Raw genomic sequence first — 24798 nt, 5'->3', positions numbered from 1 at the left:
GAGCAACGTTTGGCGTTGAAAGACTTCATTGCCAAGAAGGATGTGTTTGCTCTGCTACCAACAGGCTTTGGCTATGAATAGCGCGCAAGGCAGCATGTGAATTACCAGGCGCATTTGATAGACATTCGTAGCGCCCAATAAACGGCTCTAGGCATTTGTAAAACCACGCCTCAAATACGAGAAAATAAACACGTAGTTTCCAGACCAGCATCTCATTGAGATGTGCAGTCGCGTCAGCCAGGCTAATTTAAACCTCAGACTTCCCACTCTAGGGTCCTGTGTCCTCTCAATTCTCCCCCTCTCTGGACTTTAAATTTACGAAGTTGTTTTGCAGAAGAACTCTTAAGGTGCCATGTCCAAACACTGAACAGACCCATGCTATCGGATCTCCCTAATGCTGAGGACGTCATCTGAGCCAAAAAGACAGATTTAAGCTTCGGTGGAATTTCCCCACTCTTGTTTCCGGACTAATTAGTTCTGAATCGAAAGAACATCAACACGATATCAGGAACTACAAAGAATGAATTGACTCATCTTGACTTCGAATGGACAAAATCAAGAAGCCTTCATATGATGTTCAATTATGTTTTAAACTTGTGATGTACTAATTTTCTTTTTCAGAGACACATGCAAACATACTTTTAACAGGTTTTGCTCCCCCCTCTCTGAGTGTGACCGAGGGAGTGAAAAACAGATAAGCAGGTCGTAAATAACTTTCTTTCCCCAAGAGCCAGACCCTGATCTGCATTTCTCCTCTCTAAAAAGAGCCTAAGTTTGATAATGTGACTATCGAAATTGTAATGACATGATAAGTTATATATTATTGTTCAGGAAGAGCCTACGCTCACAATGAGACGTTTATGATCCTTGTACGGTGAAGCTAGCCCAAATTCACATAATTTGTCACAGTAAGGATGGATCAACATTGCCATCAAGTGGCTATCTTTAAAAGTATTTTCTTTCTTTTTAATCATTGTTGAAGTTAAAGCATGTTGAAACTTAGGTATGTTCTTATACTTATAGTAGCTATTAGTTGAAATCATAACTGTTGAAATTGTTATTTTAGAAACCCCAACCTTTTATTATTAGCAAAATGTCAATGTAAAGAGAACTTGAGTTTATTAATTTATTGATGCTTTTGAGTTATTTTGATGTAGTCATTCTGATACGTCATCTTGTCGTGTTGTAATGTTGAGTGTTGGCGCATAGGAAGAACATTGCTAACGAGCCATGATGAGTGATGGAATGATTAAATTTAGTAATATAAAATAGGTTAAGAAGATCAGGCAATAAGACATCTCGAGACAAAGGAGTAGGCCTTCTCTTCTCTTTCTGCGCGAAGAAAATGGAAACCCGATCCAAACACGCCCTGAATAATTAACTCATAAAACCAGAGAGACGAGCTCTTTCTCCGGACTTTTATACTTATGCACTTTACTTCACCGCATCTCTTTCCACTTTCCGTTTCCGTTTTACTTTTATTTTAGTCTTCTTCTTTACGTACTTAGTCACGTATATGCTTAGTAACTTTGTTTTAAGAACAACTTGAATATTGACGATCCGGTCCTTTTCAAGCTCTGTTTGTTTCTCGTCGGATGTTTTTCCCAACGTACGATTTTTATGGTGACTTAAATATTTTTCTAGTTTTATTCATTTTTATACTCTACGAACCGAAGTACTAACCAACATCGTTTATAAGTTAGCCAGCGTAGTCAGCTGGGATATCAGAAAAAGACCCAATCTCTTCGACGGATCAAGAAACCAAGAAGCTGTTGCCATAGCAACGACACCGAGAAGACGTGACAATCCGGCTTCTTTCTTCAAACACAAAGACATTGTCAAGTGTCATCCACTGCTTTTGACTGAACACCTACAACGCTCTCAAGCGAAGCTGGGTGTCGGAGTTGCAGACCAAGCAACGAGTCCCGTCTACCGGTCCAAGAGAGGCCTGCCGACACTCCGCCATCACCGACGCCGAGAAGACTCTACGGAAAAGTAGGCTGAATCCTTCCTACCGATTAAGACAAAGAGTTGGTGTCACTACTTTGAAACTCCCTACTAACATCTTTTAGAGAAGATTGATTAGATTACGTATCAAATCCATTCCCTTTAGATTAAACCTTAAAAAATCTCCATCTCTCACCATTGCTCTAGAAATTAATTATTTCATACCTTATCATATTCGTTTTATTTGATTACACTCCTATATTCTGTTAGTCCCTCATTTATTCATAGTTGTCACTTCATTAAATAAATATTTATTCACACTTAAGAAGTTTTTTGTGATGTTGTTTTACGGCAGAGAATGACTGGTACAAATTGTAGTAAAGGATTCACTCCTTCAGATATGCAAATGATTTAACTGAGACTGATAAATTAATTTAAACTGTGTTCTTCCTACGATAGCAGGAGGTGGTGCCCTAACGAGACATTTTAAAAGGTGTAGAATACGCGACACCACCAGTCCCCTAGAACTGAAGAAGCAACTCGGATGAGTGGTGAAATGTCTAAAAAAAACCTCTACAAGCCCAGTTGCCTTTTTTGAACCTTTGTTGGATATTGAATCATGCTGCTACTCTGATATTCTCCTACTTTAACATTAAAATTGTTATCATGAAGCTACTTTTTAATGTTACATTATTTTACACTATACTGCTTTTACTGTTTTAAATATTCACTTATTTATTAGGGCTTATTTGTCCTAATCTGATGTTATTTTATCTAGCTGACTTGTTTGGGTCTTTCTATTGATGTTTATAGAGTAGCAAAACACAATTTAATGAATAATGACAAAAAAGTTTCATTCAAAAATGTTCATTCATCATTGATTGTTCACATACATACTGAACACCTTTATCCTGCAGTTGTTTCTTCCTTCCTCCTTGTTTCACTCCAACATTTATACTGTACTAAAGGTATACTGTGTTCAACGTACACCTCAAAGCTTCATAGACATGACTGAATGACATCAGATAGATAATCTCTCTAATCTCTCAAACACCAGGATTCACACTGAACAATGGGACATGTCAACATCAGCTTCAACAACAGTGATTACAACTATTTACTATACTGCACTGATCTTTGCGACCATTATGGCAAAGAGGCCTTCATCTTAAATGTTTTTACATCAGTAATCATCTGCATCAGCCTTCCTTTGATCCTAGTGGCCATCTACTTACTCTCTTCTCTGGTGAGTCCATTATAACAGATGTATGTATTTATAATGATGTGTTGTGTACAGTCTGTCAGTAAATGATTGTCTTTGACTCGTCTCAGGTGTAAAAGTCTTGGTACATCTGGTTCTTAGATGGATAAATGTCTCTGACTGCAGTTTCTGGGCAGAGCCAGATGTCATATTTGGAGGAGGTGAAGTTCAGAACATGTTAACAACTGCTTTAGTTACTTTTACCAATGTTTTCCTGCAGGTCAGAAAGGATCACGGTGCCCCAGTCTACATCATCAACCTCCTCATTTCTGACATCATTCACCTCCTTTGCATGATTGTTTGGGTGACAACGAAAAACTGCAGCATTATCTTCTTTTATCTTTATGATTATGGTCTGTTGACCAGTGCTGGCTTCATGGTGTGTATTTCCCTAGAAAGGTAACTATCTGTCTGATCCAGTTTGTGTGTATCTACGTCTGTGTCTAATCATTTTATTAGTATATAATTCTGATGCTCCTCAAAGACTGTCTATGTGTGTCTGTCTTTCATTACAGGTATTTGGTCATCGCCTGGCCGCTGTGGTACAGATTCAGACGAACCATCAAGACCTCTGTGGTGGTCTCTGTCCTAGTCTGGATCCTTCCTCTTGTTCTCATCCTCCCATTGTATTTGTTGGTTTCTTTGAAGGTCACATCCAAGATGTATGCTGTCTACCTCCTCCTCCCCCTCCCTCTGTTCATCTTCTTCCTGGGTGGGACTCTTCAAGCCCTGTCTACATCCCTCAGTGTCCCCTCTGATGAAAAACGAAGAATTGTGGCAGTTTTGGTCGTGGTGCTGCTTATTTACACACTGATGTACCTGCCCACAGTCATTTGGTTACTGGCAAGAAGACACAGAATGAGTTTGAGCTTCATCATTGTGTCTAACATTCTCCTTCAGTTGATTCCTCTTGCAGACTTGATTTTGTACATTTTCATTAGGAAAGGAACCACAGACAAGCTTCTGGCCTTGCTATGTTGTTGCAGAATGCAGCTTCAGGAATCACTGGATGAACAGCATGAATAACGACGGCATGTAAACAGTCAGCTTCATGTAGGCAGGAAGTAGCTTCAGAAAGAGCTTTTTTTGGACACTTTATGGGTATGTTGATCAGTTCTAAAAGGCTGGTGGAGAGTTGGGGTTTTAATAGGTTACCCAGGCACAAATGACGTGACTAGAGTCTGTTAATAAACAGATACTTACCCGTGATTGGATGAATCTGGGACTGGAGTCTCTGGCTACTAATGGCAGTTAGAATACCATTCATTTGGGAAAGAAAACAGGATCAGATTCCTGTAATCACAGGTACTGTATGCATCTGGTCGTTACGAGACCCTGGTCTTGTTATTTTTAGGTGGGCAGCACCCACAGACAGTGAGTTAATCCTGATCACTTTTGTCTGTCATGTTGTAAGAAGCAGACAAAGAGAAATGTGAAGCTTTGCTGTGGTGTGCTGATGAGGAAGCATTGGGACAAGCTGGGAGAGGAAGTTCACCTCTGCAGGTGGAGATGGAACCACCTGTACTTTTGGACCTAGGTGTTCCCCTGATCTAAATCCCATTGAGAACGTTTGGGGATGGATGGCAAAGGAACTTTATAAAAACAGATGTCAGTTCCAGACCGTGCATGCCCTTCATAAAACCATCTTCACCCACCAGCATTCTGGAAACACTCTCATGAAGCATGCCTGAATGGATTTTTGAAGTGGTCAACAAGAACATTCTCACTACTCATTTCTTTTGTTGCCACTTTTACTTATGTTTTTTATTTCAGCTATGGTCTTACATTTTTGATCAGCTGAACAGCATGATTCATTTTAAATACAGTTTTGAATAAATTGCTTACTATCTGTTTGTTGTCTCTTGCTCCAGTTTCGTTTTGTTGCATTTTGAAGCTCTACCTACAACTTGGTTACAATCCACCAGTGTGAAATGCAGTGCACTTCTACTTCTGTTAATAAATGATCTATATTAAATGGAGATAAAAGACTCGACTCTTGTGATTCTCTCAACATAGTTTTAATGCTTTTTAGCCACAACACGCAGCATGTTAACACCTACTTTAGATCTTTGTTTTCCTGCAGGTCAGAAAGGATCATGGTGCTCCAGTCTACATCATCAACCTCCTCATTTCTGACGTCATTCAGCTCCTCTGCATGATTGGTTGGGTGGCAAACAAGTAGTGCATCCCTATATTCTTTTGTCTTTATCATTACGGTGTGTTTTTGTTTGTGTATCTACGTCTGTGTCTAACCATTTTCTTAGTATATAATTTAACCATTTAATAGTATAGTCTCCCAGGGCAGATTATGTCTCCTTGCATGTCTCTTGCAATTGGGTCCTACCGCCCTTTCCTTCAAAGTGTGACAACATCAGTTTATAGTCTTTGGTTTATCACTTCTGGTGCTTGAGGTTTTGCTAAAGATCTCCTCAAGCTGATATTTAGATTTCCTCCTGATAAAAACACGAAACCAAGCCGCTGCATATCGGAAAATGTGACTCACAAACATTTTAATAACAGCATGATATTTTTCTTACATGAAGTAGAAATCAAATTCTTCATCATATTTTTAATGAGGACAAGAATAATGAGCTAATGTGTATTAGTTTAGTATTTGCTTTGCCTCAATATTATATTTGATGTTTATAATGACATGAATAAAATATGTGAACTGACGACCACTCATAGATCACGGCCAAGTCTGGATAATAAAATAATTGGTGCAACCAAAAAATAAAGAAGGTGAAGCCAAACCCTTTAAACTGGACTGATAGAAAGTTTGTCAAAGTTTGAAGTTTTAGCTTCTTCTTTGGAGGATTTTTTTATTTTTCGTTGAAGGAAAGTCTGCTGAAGTCCTTCGTGACTGGTGTTGTGACGTTTCATGATCACATCTGATTCCACCTCATTTCCTCATATGAGCAGATTTAAATGATCAGAAACCTGCTACGTGTCACATTCTGCTGTAGACTGTTTAGATGCAGAGGACAGAACCAACACTAGTGGGAGGAACTCATTCAGGTGAGATCTGACAACTTTTAAAAAGGTAAATATTGGAACTTTTCTTTTATTACATCTAGATGTTATTCATTCAACGACTAAGAACGTAATTTATGTCCATCATTTATACTGTTCTATAGCTATACTACTTTACATCTCAGAGCTTAATGGATATTATTACATCTCTCTATTCTCTCAAACACCAAGATTCACACTGAAGAATGGAAGAGTTGCACATTAACACCTCGTGGAATGAAAGTTTTAATTACACCAACGTCAGCGTCTCCTTTGAATGCCTACAAGGCAACAAGGGATTCATCATACATGCTTTTACATCAGCCATCATCTGCATCAGCCTTCCTTTGATCCTAGCGGACATCTATTCACTCTCTTCTCTGGTGAGTCCATTATAACAGATGTATGTATTTATAATGATGTGTTGTGTACAGTCTGTCAGTAAATGATTGTCTTTGACTCGTCTCAGGTGTAAAAGTCTTGGTACATCTGGTTCTTAGATGGATAAATGTCTCTGACTGCAGTTTCTGGGCAGAGCCAGATTTCATGTTGTGAATGTGTGTGCGCTTGTGTGAGCGAATGGGTAGATGTGGGGGCTTTGAGGGGAGGGGCCTCTGTGGATCATTCCACAGACACTTGATCAGTTTGAGATCTAGTAAATTTTGAGGCCAAATTTTTCCCAGTAGAACACTGAATTGTCACAAGATGTTCAATGTCATTTACCTATCAGTGGTCATAATGTTGTGGCTGATCGGTGTATGACATATCTCAGTAAATCTCCACCAGGAAGATTTTAGATGATCCAGCAGTTTGGGTACCTTGAGGTGTTTTTCTCAATGCAGTAATTTCAGTTTGATGTGGCGGCCTGACTTCCTCCTATATCTGCATTTGATAAATATTCTCTGCCCATAGAAAACCTTTGTCAGTCAGTCTGTAGCAGCTGTATTGACCATCAATGCAAAGATACTGGTTCTGTTCTTCCTCAATGAACTACTTCTATTTCTGCTTAATAAATTATCTATATTATATGAAGATAAAAGACTAGACTCTTGTGATTCTCTCAACATAGGTTTAATGCTTTTTAGCCACAACATGGAACATGTTAACAACTGCTTTAGTTACTTTTACCAATGTTTTCCTGCAGGTCAGAAAGGATCACGGTGCTCCAGTCTACGTCATCAACCTCCTCATTTCTGACATCATTCAGCTCCTCTGCATGATTGGTTGGTTGACAAACAACTGCAACCCTATCTTCTTTTATTTTCACTATCATGGTCTGGTGGCCAGCATTGGCTTCATGGTGTGTATCTCCCTAGAAAGGTAACTATCTGTCTGATCCAGTTTGTGTGTATCTACGTCTGTGTCTAATCATTTTATTAGTATATAATTCTGATGCTCCTCAAAGACTATCTATGTGTGTCTGTCTTTCATTACAGGTATTTGGTCATCGCCTGGCCGCTGTGGTACAGATTCAGACGAACCATCAAGACCTCTTTGGTGGTCTCTGTCCTACTCTGGATCTTTCCTCTTGCTCTCGTCTTCATAGCATTAATCATCAATCGCTTCATGCCAATCATCTTTGCAGTCTTCTTCCTCCTCCCCCTCCCTCTGTTCATCTTCTTCCTGGGTGGGACTCTTAAAGCCCTGTCTGCATCCCTCAGTGTCTCCTCTGATGAAAAACGAAGAATTGTGGCAGTTTTGGTCGTGGTGCTGCTTATTTACACACTGATGTTCATGCCCATTGTCATTTTTACGCTGTCAGAAGATGCAAGAAACAACTTCACATTCAGCTTTGTGGCCTTCAGTCTTCTTCAGTTGAGTCCTCTTGCAGACTTAATTTTGTACATTCTCATAAGGAAAATAACCACAGACAAGCTTCTGGCCTCACTGTGTTGTTGCAGAATGCAGCTTCAGGAATCATCAGATGAACAGCATGAATAACGACAGCATATACACAGTCAGCTTCATGTAGGCAGGAAGTAGAAGTTTTAGTTTAGTTGTTGTAGTAGGAGGCAGTGGCCATCAGGTGGTGCTGCTGTCATTTCTGACTGCAGAACACAGAGATCCAGACAGAAGTCTGCTGCATGTTGCCTCCTTTTAAACCAGCTGATCACCAACTGTTGTACAGCTGACACTGAGACAGCAGAGATCCAACAAGGAAGAAGTTTCTTTCTAAAGCTGAGCGTTGTGCAGGGTGACAGTTTCTAAACTAGAAGAGTGGATCTGAATGTGTGATTATTATAGTTTTTGTTGCTTAGAAAGTGCTAAATAAAACTGCTGTTGATCATTGATTCAATTAAAGGTCTATATGATGTGATTCTTTTTCTCCTTCATTGATTCCTCAGTGGGGAATTCTTTCTCTCCATTTAACCCATCCATTGGTTCACACAGCAGTGTGGACTCTGATCACTTTAGTGTGTCCATGCAGGAAGAAGCAGGAAAAGAGAAATGTGATGCTGTTTTTGAGGTTGTCATTCAGCAGCTTTCCTTGTCTGAAAATAGTTTCATTTGCTCATCATCCATTGTTACCTCCCAACTGTTTAACCAGGGGATGAGGGGAGGAAAACAAAAGAAAATAGTTCAGAGACTAATTACTGTGTGTAAAATAACAACTCTTTATTCAAAATTAACACGCATGGCAACTAAAAACGCCGGTCACAAACCAAACAGGACAGACCAGACTCAACAACTATAAACAAACTAAAGGCGTTGCCAGTCTGGGGAAAAAGGACATGGGGAAATCCGACAGGTAAAACGAACCAAAGCAAAAACTCAGAATGATTAATACACCCTCTTTTCCACAGAAAGGAGTAGCCAGTACATCACAGACAAGAAAAACAGTCACCAACAAACAAAAACAGCCTCACACTTCAACCACTGTGATTCACCAGCTCTATCTCTCCAGGCCACACCTCTCCCCCACTCTTTAACCATGATCAGCTGATTACCTGAGTGGAACCAGCTGCTGGTCAGAGGAGGGGCGATCACCTGGAGGAGGAGAGTGGGGAGAGACACAGAAACAGACTGCAACAAACTACAGCAGCACTAGGGCCGTAACATCCATGTTTAAACATTCAGTCTGTTTCTATCTCTGCGAATAAAGATGACAACAGAAAACAAACTCAGCACTTTCTACATTCTTTATTCATGCATGTTTGTTAGTTGGATGTTTTAGTAGAAAATCTCCCAGACTGATTGATATTGATGATGATAATGTGATATTGATAGTGACATTGTTCAGCTTGATCACTGAAACACAGTCTTAATGTGATAATCACTGACAGCTGATCATGGACTGACATATTATATTTATTAACCACATATCTGATATGTTTCCAGACCTCAACACCTTCAGCAGGTTTCATGAATCATGACTGTAACTCTGACTGGAAACACAACATGTTGTTGTTTGATGCACCAGATAGGTAAATGAGCTGCTGTGTGTGTTTTAACAAAGTTCTCAGGAAAAAAGTTGTGATGCATGAACACTGATCACACTGCATCTCTGTCATTTATTCAAAAACACACACAAAAAAAATAAAAATCTGGTGACACAAAAATGAAGAAAATGAAACAAACCTTCAAACTGGATACTGATAGAAAGTCTGTATTAAATGTTTCTTGGAGTATGTTTTGATTAAATAATATCTGTTGTTATCTTTCGTGATGATTCCTGTGATCATTTTAATTATATCTGACCACGAATCTCACTTCCTCATACAGAGCAGATTTGAATATGAAAATTCCTACATGTCACATTCTGCTGTCGACTGTTTAGATGCAGAGGACAGAACCAACACTAGTGAGGAACTCATTCAGGTGAGATCTGACTACTTTTAAAAAGGTAAATATTGGAGCTTTTCTTTTATTAAATCTAGATGTTATTCATTCAACGACGAAGAACATAATTTATGTCCATAATTTATACTGTTCTATAGCTATACTACTTTACTGTTGACCTAAACCTCACAGCTTAATGGATATTATTACATCTCTCTACTCTCTCACACACCAGGATTCACACTGAACAATGGAAGACAACACAACCACCAACGTCAGAGTCTCCTATAGATGCTTTCAAGACTACGAGCGATTCATCATTTATGTTTTTACATGGATCATCTTCAGCATCAGCCTTCCTTTGATCCTAGTGGCCATCTACTTACTCTCTTCTCTGGTGAGTCCATTATAACAGATGTATGTATTTATAATGATGTGTTGTGTACAGTCTGTCAGTAAATGATTGTCTTTGACTCGTCTCAGGTGTAAAAGTCTTGGTACATCTGGTTCTTAGATGGATAAATGTCTCTGACTGCAGTTTCTGGACAGAGACAGATGTCATATTTGGAGGAGGTGAAGTTCAGAATGTGGTGAAAAAAATGTCACATTAGTACTAACACAGATCAGGCATAACATTATGACCACCCTCCTAGTATTGTGTAGGTCTCCCCAGAATACTGAATTGTCACAAGATGGTTTAAATGTTATTTACTTCTCCTGTCAGTGGTCATAATGTTGTGGCTGATGGGTGTATGCTATATCTCAGTAAATCTCCCCCAGGAAAATTTTAGATGAGTCAGCAGTTTGGGTACCTTGAGGTGTTTTTCTCAGTGCAGTAATTTCAGTTTGATGTGGCGGCCTGACTTCCTCCTGTATCTGTATTTGATAAATATTCTCTGCCCATAGAAAACCTTTGTCAGTCAGTCTGTAGCAGCTGTATTGACCATCAATGCAAAGATACTGGTTCTGTTTGATTCTTGTGTACTTTTGATCAATGAACTACTTCTATTTCTGCTTAACAAATCATCTATATTATATGAAGATAAAAGACTAGACTCTTATGATTCTCTCAACATAGGTTTAATGCTTTTTATGCCAGTTGTCATTGACAGACCGACCAAGAATCCCCATTAGATGGCGTTTTAACCTTACCCTTTTAGAAAATGAGGATTTCTGTAAACAATTTGAAAAGGAAATAGTCGAATTTATAACGATCAATAAACAATCAACGCTGAAAGATGTTAGATATCTATGGGATGCAATAAAAGGATTCATTAGAATTAGCGCGCAAACATTCACATCACAGATGAGAAAAAACAATCTAAGTAAAATAAACGATTTGGAGGAATCAATATCGAAGATGGATCTCCATCAACAAACAAATTATACAGAAGAAACGGCAAAATCTCTCTTAAAATCAAAAATGGAGTTGAACTTATTGCTAACACAAATGGCTGAAGCTCAGATACATAGAACCAATGTGAATCAATATACACATGGGGAGCGTCCAAGTCGCATCTTAGCGAACAAATTAAAATCAGATAATCATGCCACAAATATAACTTCCATTGTTTCAGAAACAGGGGATATAATAACAGACCCAGAGTTAATTAATCAAAGGTTCTCTGATTTTTATAAAGAACTATATACCTCGGATGACAATTCTACTGACTTAGATAAGGACACCTATCTGGATAAATTAAACCTGACAACATTGTCAAATGAGGAGTCTACAGCGCTGGGGACGCCCCTTACTCTGGAGGAACTTAGAAAAGCTCTAGCTAAAATGAATACAGGTAAGTCACCCTGCAGTGATGGCATTCAGCCGGAAGTCTATTTGAAATTTTGGCACATCTTAGGACCACTGATGCTAGAAATGTTTAATACTGCAATACAAAGAGGATCGTTTGGTAGAGATGTGAATACAGCCATCATAACTCTAATCTTGAAGAAAGATAAGGACCCATCCATATGTAACAACTACCGCCCCATATCCCTGCTGAATGCAGACGTTAAACTTTTCTCTAAATCACTTGCGTGCCGATTAGAAAAATATATGCCAAAATTAATCCACTCAGACCAAAGTGTTTTTGTTAAAGGGCGTTTAGCCTCAGATAACTTAAGATGGCTGCTACATGTACTTGATGCCTCTAGTGATATCCCACCATCAGCTATCTTATCGGTGGACGCCGAAAAAGCTTTTGACCGTTTAGAGTGGTCCTTTTTATGGTCAGTTCTGAAACATATGGGCATAGGCACTGGTTTCATTAAGATGCTTAAAACTCTATATATGAGACCCACAGCTTGTGTGGTAACTGGTAACGAACGCTCCTCTTCCTTTGAGATAAGTAGGAGCAGCCGACAAGGGGATCCAATATCAGCAATGCTTTTCATTCTGTCACTGGAACCCTTAGCACAATCAATTAGATTATCATCAAATATCAAACCAATACAGATAGGGCCTACCCAACACCACATAAGCCTCTTTGCAGATGATGTTCTTTTATATTTTTCAGATGTTAAGCACTCATTACAACATATTCTCACTACATTTAAGCAATATAGTCAGGTATCGAGTTACAAAATAAATTGGACAAAATCTGTTATATTACCATTACATCGAAACGGAGACAATGAGTATTCTAATATTGATATCACAGTGGTCTCACAATTTAGATATTTAGGAATAAGTGTATTCGCATCACTAAAAAAAACAATTCTGAAGAACTATAGCTGAACTCTGAATAAAATTAAAACAGATCTAGTCAGATGGCAGAATTTGCCAATCTTTCTGCCAGGCAGAATCTCTTTAATAAAAATGAATATACTCCCCAGAATAAATTTTTGCAGTAAATTGTTACCTGTGCCACCGCCACCTAGATACTGGAATGATATACAGGCCATGATCACGCGTTTCTTGTGGAAAGGCAGACGAGCAAAGATTAAATTAACTAATCTACAAAGAAAGAAGGAGCTGGGTGGCTTGTCAGTACCTAACTTCAAACTATATTTCCATGCAATTGCGCTCTGCCCTGTGGCAAACTGGTTTGATGATAACAAGTCAAATGCCTGGATTAATATCGAAAGGAGCTTGGTGGCCCCGGCACAATTACAGGATGTTTTATTAATAAACCTCCCCATTAAAAAATGTAAACAAAAATATGGACAAATCATAACTAGTGCCATTGAAAATTTAAGGAAGATAGAAAGTATGTTTAAATGGAAATCAAAATGGCACACTAATACACCTTTATTCTATAATGATTTATTGAAATCTGGCGGTAAACACTTCTTCTCACAGGAGTGGCGAAGAGCAGGAATACACACTTTGGGAGACATCATGAATGATGATGGCATTAGAAGTTTTCAAGATCTAAGAGAAACATACGACATATCCCCCAAGACCTTTTATTTATATTTACAGTTACGCTCAGCTTTAAACTCAAAGCTCGAGAAGGATCAACACCTTATACCTCATCCAGTAATATCCCTCATTGGGAAAGTACAGGCACTGAACAAGGGACGTGTATCTGCTATGTACAGTTCAATTATAGAGCACACGCAACCACCGCTAACAGTAACAACAGCGTGGAATATTGACTGCCCAGAACCGCCAATAAATTGGGCCACTGTTTGGAGGAACACGAAACGAACCTCTCAAAATCTAAAAAATAAATTAGTAAACATAAATATTATTTTGAGAACATATTTAACACCCAAGAGGCGCTATAGGATGAAAATAGTCACTACTCCTAATTGTACTCTATGTAATCTAAATCAAACAGGGACATTCCTACACGTCATGTGGGAATGTCCAGCTGTATATGCCTTCTGGAGAGAAGTGACAGGGTCTCTCTCTGAACTCTTCCAGCTAGAAATTAACTGTAGACCACAAAGGATGCTTCTAGGGGACGACTCAGATTTACAACTAAGTCCAGCCCAAAGGCAAGTGTGGCTGTCGGCATCCACAGGGGCAAAAAGGATGGTGACGGTTAGATGGAAGCCACCACATAGTTTATCTATATCACAGTGGATCCAGTCGTTGGTGGAAACACTGGCTATGGAGCTGTCAGCGACCAGACTAAGAAGATCTAGTGGAAGGGCCATTCAAATCAGGAAAGAGGCTCTAGAGTTAGCCAAGACCCTAATGTAGATGGGCATGTATGGTTTTTATTTTTTTTCATTTTTTATTTCTTTATTATTACTTTTTGCGGCAGAGGAGGGTCACATGGGGGCGGGAAGGAGTTAAGTAAGGGGAGGGTTGGAGCTCTCCCTGAGCAGTTTTTGGGTCTCATGATGTTGCAGTTTGTTTGTTTTGTTTGTTTTGTTTGTTTTTTTTTGTTTTTGTTTTTGTTTTTTTTGAATTTTTCTTTGTCTGTTTTGTTTGTTTGCTGTTTTGCTTGTCTTGTTTGCCTGTTTGTCTATTGTATGTTATTTCTGCTGGTGTGGGTGTTTCCTACAGGATGTCTAGTTTTTCCATTGTGTTTGCTTTGGAACAGTTGGTATGCCTTAGTGTCGATTTAGATTATGTTGTCTGGAACATGTATTCATAAATTTTGTGTGAATGTGTATTATTGTGTATTGTTGAATGTGTATTAATGTGTATTATTGAAAATTAATATAAAAAAAGAAAAAAAAAAAAAAAAAAAAAACCTTTGTCAGTCAGTCTGTAGCAGCTGTATTGACCATCAATGCAAAGATACTGGTTCTGTTTGATTCTTGTGTACTTTTGATCAATGAACTACTTCTATTTCTGCTTAATAAATCATCTATATTATATGAAGATAAAAGACTAGACTCTTGTGATTCTCTCAACATAAGTTTAATGCTTTTTAGCCACAACATGGAACATGTTAACACCTGCTTTAGTTACTTTTACCAATGTTTTCCTGCAGGTCAGAAAGGATCATGGTGCTCCAGTCTACATCCTCAACCTCCTCATTTCTGACATCATTCAGCTCCTCTGTATGATTGGTCAGATAACGAACTGCAACCCTATCTTCTTTTATCTTCACAATTACAGTGTGTTGTCCAGTGTTGGCTTCATGGTGTGTATCTCCCTAGAAAGGTAACTATCTGTCTGATCCAGTTTGTGTGTATCTACGTCTGTCTCTAACCATTTTATTAGTATATAATTCTGATGCTCCTCAAAGACTGTCTATGCGTGTCTTTCATTACAGGTATTTGCTCATCGCCTGGCCGCTGTGGTACAAATTCAGACGAACCATCAAGACCTCTGTGGTGGTCTCTGTCCTAGTCTGGATCCTTCCTCTAGTTTATGTCCTCCCATACTATTTCTGGGTTCATCTTCAGATCACAAGAACCATCTCTGCTGTCTTCTTCCTCCTCCCCCTCCCTCTGTTCATCTTCTTCCTGGGTGGGACTCTTAAAGCCCTGTCCACATCCCTCAGTGTCTCCTCTGATGAAAAACGAAGAATTGTGTCAGTTTTGGTCGTGGTGCTGCTTATTTACACACTGCTGTTCCTGCCCACTGTCATTTTGTTACTGGCAGGAAAAGACAAAATGAGCTTTAGCTTCAACATTGTGTGTTTCATTCTTCGTCTGTTAAGTCCTCTTGCAGACTTGATTTTGTACATTTTCATTAGGAAAGGAACCACAGACAAACTTCTGGCCTCACTGTGTTGTTGCAGAATGCAGCTTCAGGAATCATCAGATGAACAGCATGAATAACGACAGCATGTACACTAGTCAGCTTCATGTAGGCAGGAAGTAGAAGTTTTAGTTTAGTTGTTGTAGTAGGAGGCGGTGGCCAGCAGGTGGTGCTGCTGTCATTTCTGACTGCAGAACACAGAGATCCAGGCAGAAGTATGCTGCATGTTGCCTCCTTTTAAACCAGCTGATCACCAACTGTTGTACAGCTGACACTGAGACAGCAGAGATCCAACAAGGAAGAAGTTTCTTTCTAAAGCTGAGTGTTGTGCAGGGTGACAGTTTCTAAACTAGAAGAGTGGATCTGAATGTGTGATTATTATAGTTTTTGTTGCTTAGAAAGTGCTAAATAAAACTGCTGTTGATCATTGATTCAATTAAAGGTATTGGGACCTGAGCCTGGTGGTGAGCTATGGAAGCTCACCATGCATAACAAAGTTAACCACATGTTTTCTCTTTGTCTTGGAAACAAAGAGAAGCACTGGAAACCTCAAGTCCCAGAACCCTCCAGGTGTGAAAACTGACCCAGCAGTTCACTGGCTGACAGTGGCATGTGACCTCTGAGGTCATCAGGTCTTATAAAATGCGCTGTTTGGCCTGGTTCTCTCTCTTACTCTCTTCCCCACTTTTCCACCAAATCTGGTAGTATGACCTGGGCCTAGTTAAGATAAGTGAAGCATTGAACTCTTAAACTTTGATTTGATCTGATATTTGTTTTTATTGAGTTGTTTAATTATAGTGATTTGATGTTCATTTAGACTATGCAACACATTGACTCAGGGTCTCTTGCATGCTAAACTAACCATCTTTTCTCTAACCTGGCACCTCATAGACTCTTATCACATTCCACGAAGGCATTCAGCCAGCACATGGCACATGAGTGTCCCCACTCAGCAGCCACCTTGTTTCCTTTGTGTTCAAGGCCTCAAGGCCCCAGCGGCCATCTTGACACTCCCGCAACCTGCGGACATATTGACACGCCCACCCACACACACACATACCTGTATAGAGTACACTGTAGTTAGATTGTATGTTTACTTTTATTCTTGTTAATAAATGTCTTTTAAACATACCTGTCTGTTTAATATTGCACAAGAGTGAATACTGCCAACCTCTACACTGTCAAGAACTCCAAATTCCTTCACCTTAATTAGTTGTTAATGTGGTCATTTTTGGTTATAGTTATTAAGTTAATTATTAATCAGAAATCTAAATTGACAATTTAGTATATTTTGAGACTGATTTGATTAATTGGCTATCTGTTCCCTTCCTAGAAGGGTGGTGCCCTGAGGTGATCTAGTAATTCAGATCCAACTATTTAATGATAAATAATTATTTTTGATGATTATTAATTATTCATGATGGCCAAACCCCAACATTGAGTGCCTTAGTACCCAGGCCCAACAAAGGTCTATATGATGTGATTCTTTTTCTCCTTCATTGATCCCTCAGTGGGGAATTCTTTCTCTCCATTTAACCCATCCATTGGTTCACACAGCAGTGTGGACTCTGATCACTTCAGTGTGTCCATGCAGGAAGAAGCAGGAAAAGAGAAATGTGATGCTGTTTTTGAGGTTGTCATTCAGCAGCTTTCCTTGTCTGAAAATAGTTTAATTTGCTCATCATCCATGTTTAAACATTCAGTCTGTTTCTATCTCTGTGAATAAAGATGACAACAGAAAACAAACTCAGCACTTTCTACATTCTTTATTCATGCATGTTTGTTAGTTGGATGTTTTAGTAGAAAATCTCCCAGACTGATTGATATTGATGATGATAATGTGATATTGATAGTGACATTGTTCTTCTTCTTGTGAGTATCTCTGGCCCGGAGTTGTCCGTTTCCTGTGGAGCTCCATACTACATCTGTTGTCGTGGTCTCATCAGCCTGCCTTGTCTTCATGGAATCCTGCAGTTATCCACTCCTACCTGAATGAACAATTCTCCAACCTGCCTGTGATTCCTCTTACATTTTCAAACTGTCATGTAACGTCATCAGTTTGTATCATAAGATTTCATATGTACGCTTTCGTCAGATATGTGTATCTATGACAGATGTATGTTTATCTTGCTGTTCTCTTCTCTCTTTCTTCTGTCTGTACCCGGCTGGCCTCAGGCAGATGGGTCCCTCCATATGAGCTGGGTTCTGCTCAAGGTTTCTTCCTGTTAAAAGGGAGTTTTTCTTTGCCACCGTTGCCTTCAGGCTTGCTCTGGGGGTTTCCGGCCGGGTTTTTGTAAAGCGTCTTGAGACGATTTGTATTGTCATTGACGCTATATAAATAAAATTGAAAATTGAAATTGAAATTGTTCAGCTTGATAACTGAAACACAGTCTTAATGTGATAATCACTGACAGCTGATCATGGACTGACATATTATATTTATTAAGCACATATCTGATATGTTTCCAGACCTCAACACCTTCAGCAAGTTTCATGAATCATGACTGTAACTCTGACTGAAAACACAACATGTTGTTGTTTGATGCACCAGATAGGTAAATGAGCTGCTGTGTGTGTTTTAACAAAGTTCTCAGAAAAAAGATGTGATGCATGAACACTGATCACACTGCATCTCTGTCATTTATAAATTAACACAAACAAAAATATCTGGTGAAACAAACCCTCAAAATGGACACTGATGTAATGTCTGACAACATCAGTTTATAGTCTTTGGTTCATCACTTCTGGTGGTTGTGGTTTTGCTAAAGATCAGCATGTCCTCAAGGTGATATTTAGATTTCCTCCTGAGAAAAACCAGGAAACTAAGCTGCTGCATATTGGAAAATATTACTCATTAACGTGTTAATAATAGCATGATATTTTTCTTACATGAAGACGTTTAGCATTTCCTTTACCTCACTATTTGATGTTTATAATGACTTGAATAAAATATGTGAACTGACGACCACTCATAGATCACACTGTCTCTCTGTAATGTATAAGTTAGACAATAAAATAATTGGTGCAAGCTAAAAATAAAGAAGGTGAAGCCAAAGCTTCCTGACTGGTGTTGTGACGTTTCATGATCACATCTGATTCCACCTCATTTCCTCATATGAGCAGATTTAAATGATCAGAAACCTGCTACGTGTCACATTCTGCTGTAGACTGTTTAGATGCAGAGGACAGAACCAACACTAGTGGGAGGAACTCATTCAGGTGAGATCTGACAACTTTCTTACAACTGCCACTTTTACACTGTTCATCAAGCAGATGGGTCCCTCCATATGAGCTGGGTCCTGCTCAAGGCTTCTTCCTGTTATATTTGGGTTTTTCTAGACACCGTCGCCTTCGTGCTTGCTCTGGGGCTTTAAGGCTAGGTTTTATAAAGTGTCTTGAGACAATTTGTTTTTTTGTTGATGCTACATGAATAAAATATCATTGAATCATGCTGCTACTCTGACATTCTCCTACTTTAATGTTACAATTGTTATCATGAAGCTACTTTTTAATGTTACATGTTTTACACTATGCTGCTGCTAATATTTAAATGATCACTTATTTAAGGCTTATTTGTCCTAATCTGATGTTATTTTATCGAGCTGACTTGTTTGGGTCTTTTTATTGATGTTTATAGAGTAGCCAAACACAATTTCACCAATACTGACAAAAAAAGTTCATTTATTCATTCATTCATCATTGATTGTTCACATACGTACTGAACACCTTTATCCTGCAGTTGTTTTGTCCTTCCTCCTTGTTTCACTCCAACATTTATACTGTACTAAAGGTATACTGTGTTCAACGTACACCTCAAAGCTTCATGGACATCACTGAATGACATCAGATAGATAATCTCTCTAATCTCTCAAACACCAGGATTCACACTGAACAATGGGACATGTCAACATCAGCAACTCATGGAACAGAAGTTATGATGAAAACAACACCAGCTTCAACAATAACAATGATTACAACTATTTACTATACTGCACTGATCTTCACGACCATTATGGCAAAGAGGCCTTTATCTTAAATGTTTTTACATCAGTCATCATCTGCATCAGCCTTCCTTTGATCCTAGTGGCCATCTACTTACTCTCTTCTCTGGTGAGTCCATTATAACAGATGTATGTATTTATAATGATGTGCTGTGTACAGTCTGTCAGTAAATGATTGTCTTTGACTCGTCTCAGGTGTAAAAGTCTTGGTACATCTGGTTCTTAGATGGATAAATGTCTCTGACTGCAGTTTCTGGGCAGAGCCAGATGTTATATTTGGAGGAGGTGAAGTTCAGAACATGTTAACAACTGCTTTAGTTACTTTTACCAATGTTTTCCTGCAGGTCAGAAAGGATCACGGTGCTCCAGTCTACGTCATCAACCTCCTCATTTCTGACATCATTCAGCTCCTCTGTATGATTGTTTGGGTGGCAAAAGAAAACTGCAGCATTATCTTCTTTCATATTTATGATTATGGTCTGTTGACCAGCGCTGGCTTCATGGTGTGTATCTCCCTAGAAAGGTAACTATCTGTCTGATCCAGTTTGTGTGTATCTACGTCTGTCTCTAACCATTTTATTAGTATATAATTCTGATGCTCCTCAAAGACTGTCTATGTGTGTCTGTCTTTCATTACAGGTATTTGCTCATCGCCTGGCCGCTGTGGTACAGATTCAGACGAACCATCAAGACCTCTGTGGTGGTCTCTGTCCTAGTCTGGATCCTTCCTCTTGTTCTCATCCTCCCATTGTATTTGTTGGTTTCTTTTAAGGTCACATCCAACATGTATGCTGTCTACATCCTCCTCCCCCTCCCTCTGTTCATCTTCTTCCTGGGTGGGACTCTTAAAGCCCTGTCTGCATCCCTCAGTGTCTCCTCTGATGAAAAACGAAGAATTGTGTCAGTTTTGGTCGTGGTGCTGCTTATTTACACACTGATGTTCCTGCCCACAGTCATTTGGTTACTGGCAGGAGAAGACAGAATGAGTTTGAACTTCATCATTGTGTCTAACATTCTCCTTCAGTTGATTCCTCTTGCAGACCTGATTTTGTACATTTTCATAAGGAAAGGAACCACAGACAAGCTTCTGGCCTCACTGTGTTGTTGTAGAATGCAGCTTCAGGAATCAGCTGATGAACAGCATGAATAAGGACAGCATGCACACAGTCAGCTTCATGTAGGCAGGAAGAAGACGTTTTAGTTCAGTTGTTGTAGTAGGAGGCGGTGGCCAGCAGGTGTTTCTGCTGTCATTTCTGACTGCAGAACACAGAGATCCAGGCAGAAGTCTGCTGCATGTTGCCTCCTTTTAAACCAGCTGATCACCAACTGTTGTACAGCTGACACTGAGACAGCAGAGATCCAACAAGGAAGAAGTTTCTTTCTAAAGCTGAGCGTTGTGCAGGGTGACAGTTTCTAAACTAGAAGAGTGGATCTGAATGTGTGATTATTATAGTTTTTGTTGCTTAGAAAGTGCTAAATAAAACTGCTGTTGATCATTGATTCAATTAAAGGTCTATATGATGTGATTCTTTTTCTCCTTCATTGATCCCTCAGTGGGGAATTCTTTCTCTCCATTTAACCCATCCATTGGTTCACACAGCAGTGTGGACTCTGATCACTTTAGTGTGTCCATGCAGGAAGAAGCAGGAAAAGAGAAATGTGATGCTGTTTTTGAGGTTGTCATTCAGCAGCTTTCCTTGTCTGAAAATAGTTTAATTTGCTCATCATCCATGTTTAAACATTCAGTCTGTTTCTATCTCTGTGAATAAAGATGACAACAGAAAACAAACTCAGCACTTTCTACATTCTTTATTCATGCATGTTTGTTAGTTGGATGTTTTAGTGGAAAATCTCCCAGACTGATTGATATTGATGATGATAATGTGATATTGATAGTGACATTGTTCAGCTTGATCACTGAAACACAGTCTTAATGTGATAATCACTGACAGCTGATCATGGACTGACATATTATATTTATTATCCACATATCTGATATGTTTCCAGACCTCAACACCTTCAGCAGGTTTCATGAATCATGACTGCAACTCTGACTGAAAACACAACATGTTGTTGTTTGATGCACCAGATAGGTAAATGAGCTGCTGTGTGTGTTTTAAGTTCTCAGGATAAAGATGTGATGCATGAACACTGATCTCACTGCATTTCTGTAACTTATAAATTGACACAAACAAAAATATCTGGTGAAACATTAAAAATAAACAAGGTGAAACAAACCCTCAAACTGGACATTGACATCATCTGACAAGATCAGTTTATAGTCTTTGGTTCATCATTTCTGGTAGTTGTGGTTTTGCTAAAGATCAGCATGTTCTCAAGCTGATATTTAGATTTCCTTCTGATAGAAAACAGGAAACTAAGCTGCTGCATATCGGTCAACATGACTCATTAACATGTTAATAATAGCATGTTATTTTTCTTACATGAAGTAGAACATTTAGTATTTTCTTTGCCTCAGTGTTATATTTGATGTTTATAATGACTTGAATAAAATATGTGAACTGACGACCACTCATAGATCACACTGACTCTCTGTAATGTATAAGTTAAACAATAAAATAATTGGTGCAACCTAAAAATAAAGAAGGTGAAGCCAAAGCCTCCTGACTGGTGTTGTGACGTTTCATGATCACATCTGATTCCACCTCATTTCCTCATACGAGCAGATTTAAATGATCAGAAACCTGCTACGTGTCACATTCTGCTGTAGACTGTTTAGATACAGAGGACAGAACCAACACTAGTGGGAGGAACTCATTCAGGTGAGATCTGACAACTTTTAAAAAGGTAAATATTGAATCTTCTCTTTTTGTTAAATCTAGATGTTATTCATTCATCAACTAAGAATGTAATTTATACTTATGTTTTTACATGGATCATCATCTGCATCAGCATTCCTTTGATCCTAGTGGCCATCTACTTACTCTCTTCTCTGGTGAGTCAATTATAACAGATGTATGTATTTATAATGATGTGTTGTGTACAGTCTGTCAGTAAATGATTGTCTTTGACTCGTCTCAGGTGTAAAAGTCTTGGTACATCTGGTTCTTAGATGGATAAATGTCTCTGACTGCAGTTTGACTCATCAGACAATGGACATGGGCCTTCTGAGGGTGGGGGTGGGGGTGGGGGGCTTTGAGGGGAGGGGCCTCTGTGGATCATCCCACAGATACTTCATCAGTCTGGGATCTAGTGAATTTGGAGGCCAGGTCAACACCTTGTGCTGTTCTTCATGTTTTTTTTTTTAGTTGTTCCTAAAGTGTTTTTGTGTGTGTGTCTGTGTCAGGCTGCATCCTGCTGGGGATCCTGCTATCAAGGAGTGTCATTGCCAGGGCCGGAGTGGGACTCATTTTCAGCCCCAGAGTTTCATACCTCAGACCGGCCCACTTTAGATCACGACCTGTTATATTAAAATAATGTAATTGGTTCAGTCAAAACTTTTGACTGATTTTGTTCAGTGGCAAAATAGGCAGGCTTATTCCATATTACTTTACTATTACTAATGATAAAAAGTATAACGGGCCACTACTATCATTTGGGCATAGAAAGTGGTTTTATTGGAACTGATCCTTGCTTGTTCACAAACTAGCTCACCTGTTTCTTCCTCACCACTGGCTCCTGGCTCTGCCTCTGACACTAAATCATAAAAATGGTCATAAATCTGGACACAAATCTCCCCTTTTTCAAGTCAAAAATTCAAGTCAGTTTCATTATTGTAGTGCTGAATCATCTATCATCATCAATTATCGCAGGGCATTTATCATATAGAGCAGGTCTACACCATACTCTTCATTATATTAATTCTAATAATATTCACTTAATGAGCAATCCTACCTGCACACTCTGGACCTGTGGGTTCATGGCTGGTGCTTGGTGATGCATCTTGCATCTGAGGGGCTACAAGACAAAGTTTGTGGCCAGTTATGTGGCGTGGCATCATACTATTATTTAAATTATGTAACACTAGGTTAGACAGGCTATATGTTACAACACCACGCAATTCAATGACTTGATAGGCTAATTAATTAACTTGAATGGTGCAGGTAAAGTTGCATTTTGTTCAACATCGTCTAACCCGTTTCATCATCTTCATTGCTCGTTTCAGACCGCGAGCACGTTTTATTGAAAAAGCTGCCGATTTTTGCACATTTGGCTGCATCTGTCTCCAGTGCTTTTCACTTTTTAATTCTCGCTTTTTCTGCGCCACCTTTGCTCTTTTTATTTTCCATTTTGCAAACACTCTTGCACTTCTGAGGCTGGAGCCAGGCTCCAAACACCAATGACAGTGTGGGGTGTGCACGGACGTGTTACGTCAGGTTGCGTCTGCAAATAAAGAAAAAGAAAAGAGCTGCAAGTGGAGAAGGCCCAGTGACAGCGGTAACAGCATACACGTGATATCCACTCAGTGCCATGACTGAACACCGGCCCAAAATAAATAAATAAATAAAAATAATAATTGAACACGAAAGTCAGGCCGGTCCACCGGGACTTGTCCCGGTCCTCCCGATTAGCCACTCCGGGCCTGGTCATTGCTATGGGGTGGGGGTGCCTGGTCTGGTCTAGGTGGGTGCTACATGTCTAAATAACATCCACACCAATGAATGCCAGGTCCAGAAGTTTCCCAGCAGAACATTGAATTGTCACAAGATGGTCAATGTTATTCACTTCTCCTGTCAGTGGTCATAATGTTGTGGCTGCTTGGTGTATGCTATATTTCAGTAAATCTCCACCAGGAAGATTTTAGATGAGCAGACAGTTTGGGTACCTTGAGGTATTTTTCTCAGTGCAATGATTTCAGTTTGATGTGGCGGCCCGACTTCCTCCTCCTTTCTGCTGCTTAAGATGGTGATGTTTTTCAGGATTAACTTGGTATGGGTGCTGTTTTCATGGCTGGGAGTCACCAACGTTGATATCGTGCATTAGCAAATTAGTCTGGGAAGGAATATCAGCAAACCAGGATTTACTAAACTCAGTGAACTCTACCAGATCAGATCAGCCACAATCACTCACTGTCATTTCCTCTGAGCACCTCTCTACTAAGAGACAGCCGAGTGTTACAAAATCTTCACTGGGGCTTTATGATCGTTAACAGACACGGAGACAACACCATCCATAAGAAATGGAGCAAAATCCATCAAATCAGCTCTATGTTGTTTCTTTTTGTT

At 39.3% G+C, this 24798-nt stretch overlaps 3 protein-coding genes across 3 annotated transcripts; all 3 read left to right on the top strand.

Annotated features, from left to right (window-relative positions):
• Window positions 1–3019: 3019 nt before the first annotated feature.
• On the top strand, window positions 3020–4234 carry LOC311500055 (uncharacterized protein; the record flags this gene model as incomplete). Its single annotated transcript, XM_084561231.1, has 3 exons — window positions 3020–3193; window positions 3429–3607; window positions 3724–4234. The coding sequence occupies 3 exons, from the start codon at window positions 3020–3022 to the stop codon at window positions 4232–4234; spliced, it is 864 nt and encodes a 287-aa protein (XP_084417357.1).
• A 2192-nt stretch (window positions 4235–6426) lies between these two features.
• Window positions 6427–15691, top strand: LOC311500053 (G-protein coupled receptor 4-like; the record flags this gene model as incomplete). The annotated part of the gene is made up of 3 exons (XM_084561228.1): window positions 6427–6603; window positions 14896–15068; window positions 15181–15691. The coding sequence occupies 3 exons, from the start codon at window positions 6427–6429 to the stop codon at window positions 15689–15691; spliced, it is 861 nt and encodes a 286-aa protein (XP_084417354.1).
• A 3691-nt stretch (window positions 15692–19382) lies between these two features.
• On the top strand, window positions 19383–20762 carry LOC311500244 (G-protein coupled receptor 4-like; the record flags this gene model as incomplete). Its single annotated transcript, XM_084561508.1, has 3 exons — window positions 19383–19721; window positions 19957–20135; window positions 20252–20762. Exons 1-3 carry the CDS (start codon window positions 19506–19508, stop codon window positions 20760–20762), a joined length of 906 nt encoding a protein of 301 aa, XP_084417634.1. The 5' UTR covers window positions 19383–19505.
• Window positions 20763–24798: the final 4036 nt, after the last annotated feature.

The sequence above is a fragment of the Chelon labrosus genome, assembly GCF_963514085.1.
Source record: "Chelon labrosus genome assembly, chromosome: 15".
Lineage (NCBI taxonomy): Eukaryota > Metazoa > Chordata > Actinopteri > Mugiliformes > Mugilidae > Chelon > Chelon labrosus.
This window is presented reverse-complemented; position numbering and strand designations above follow the sequence as displayed.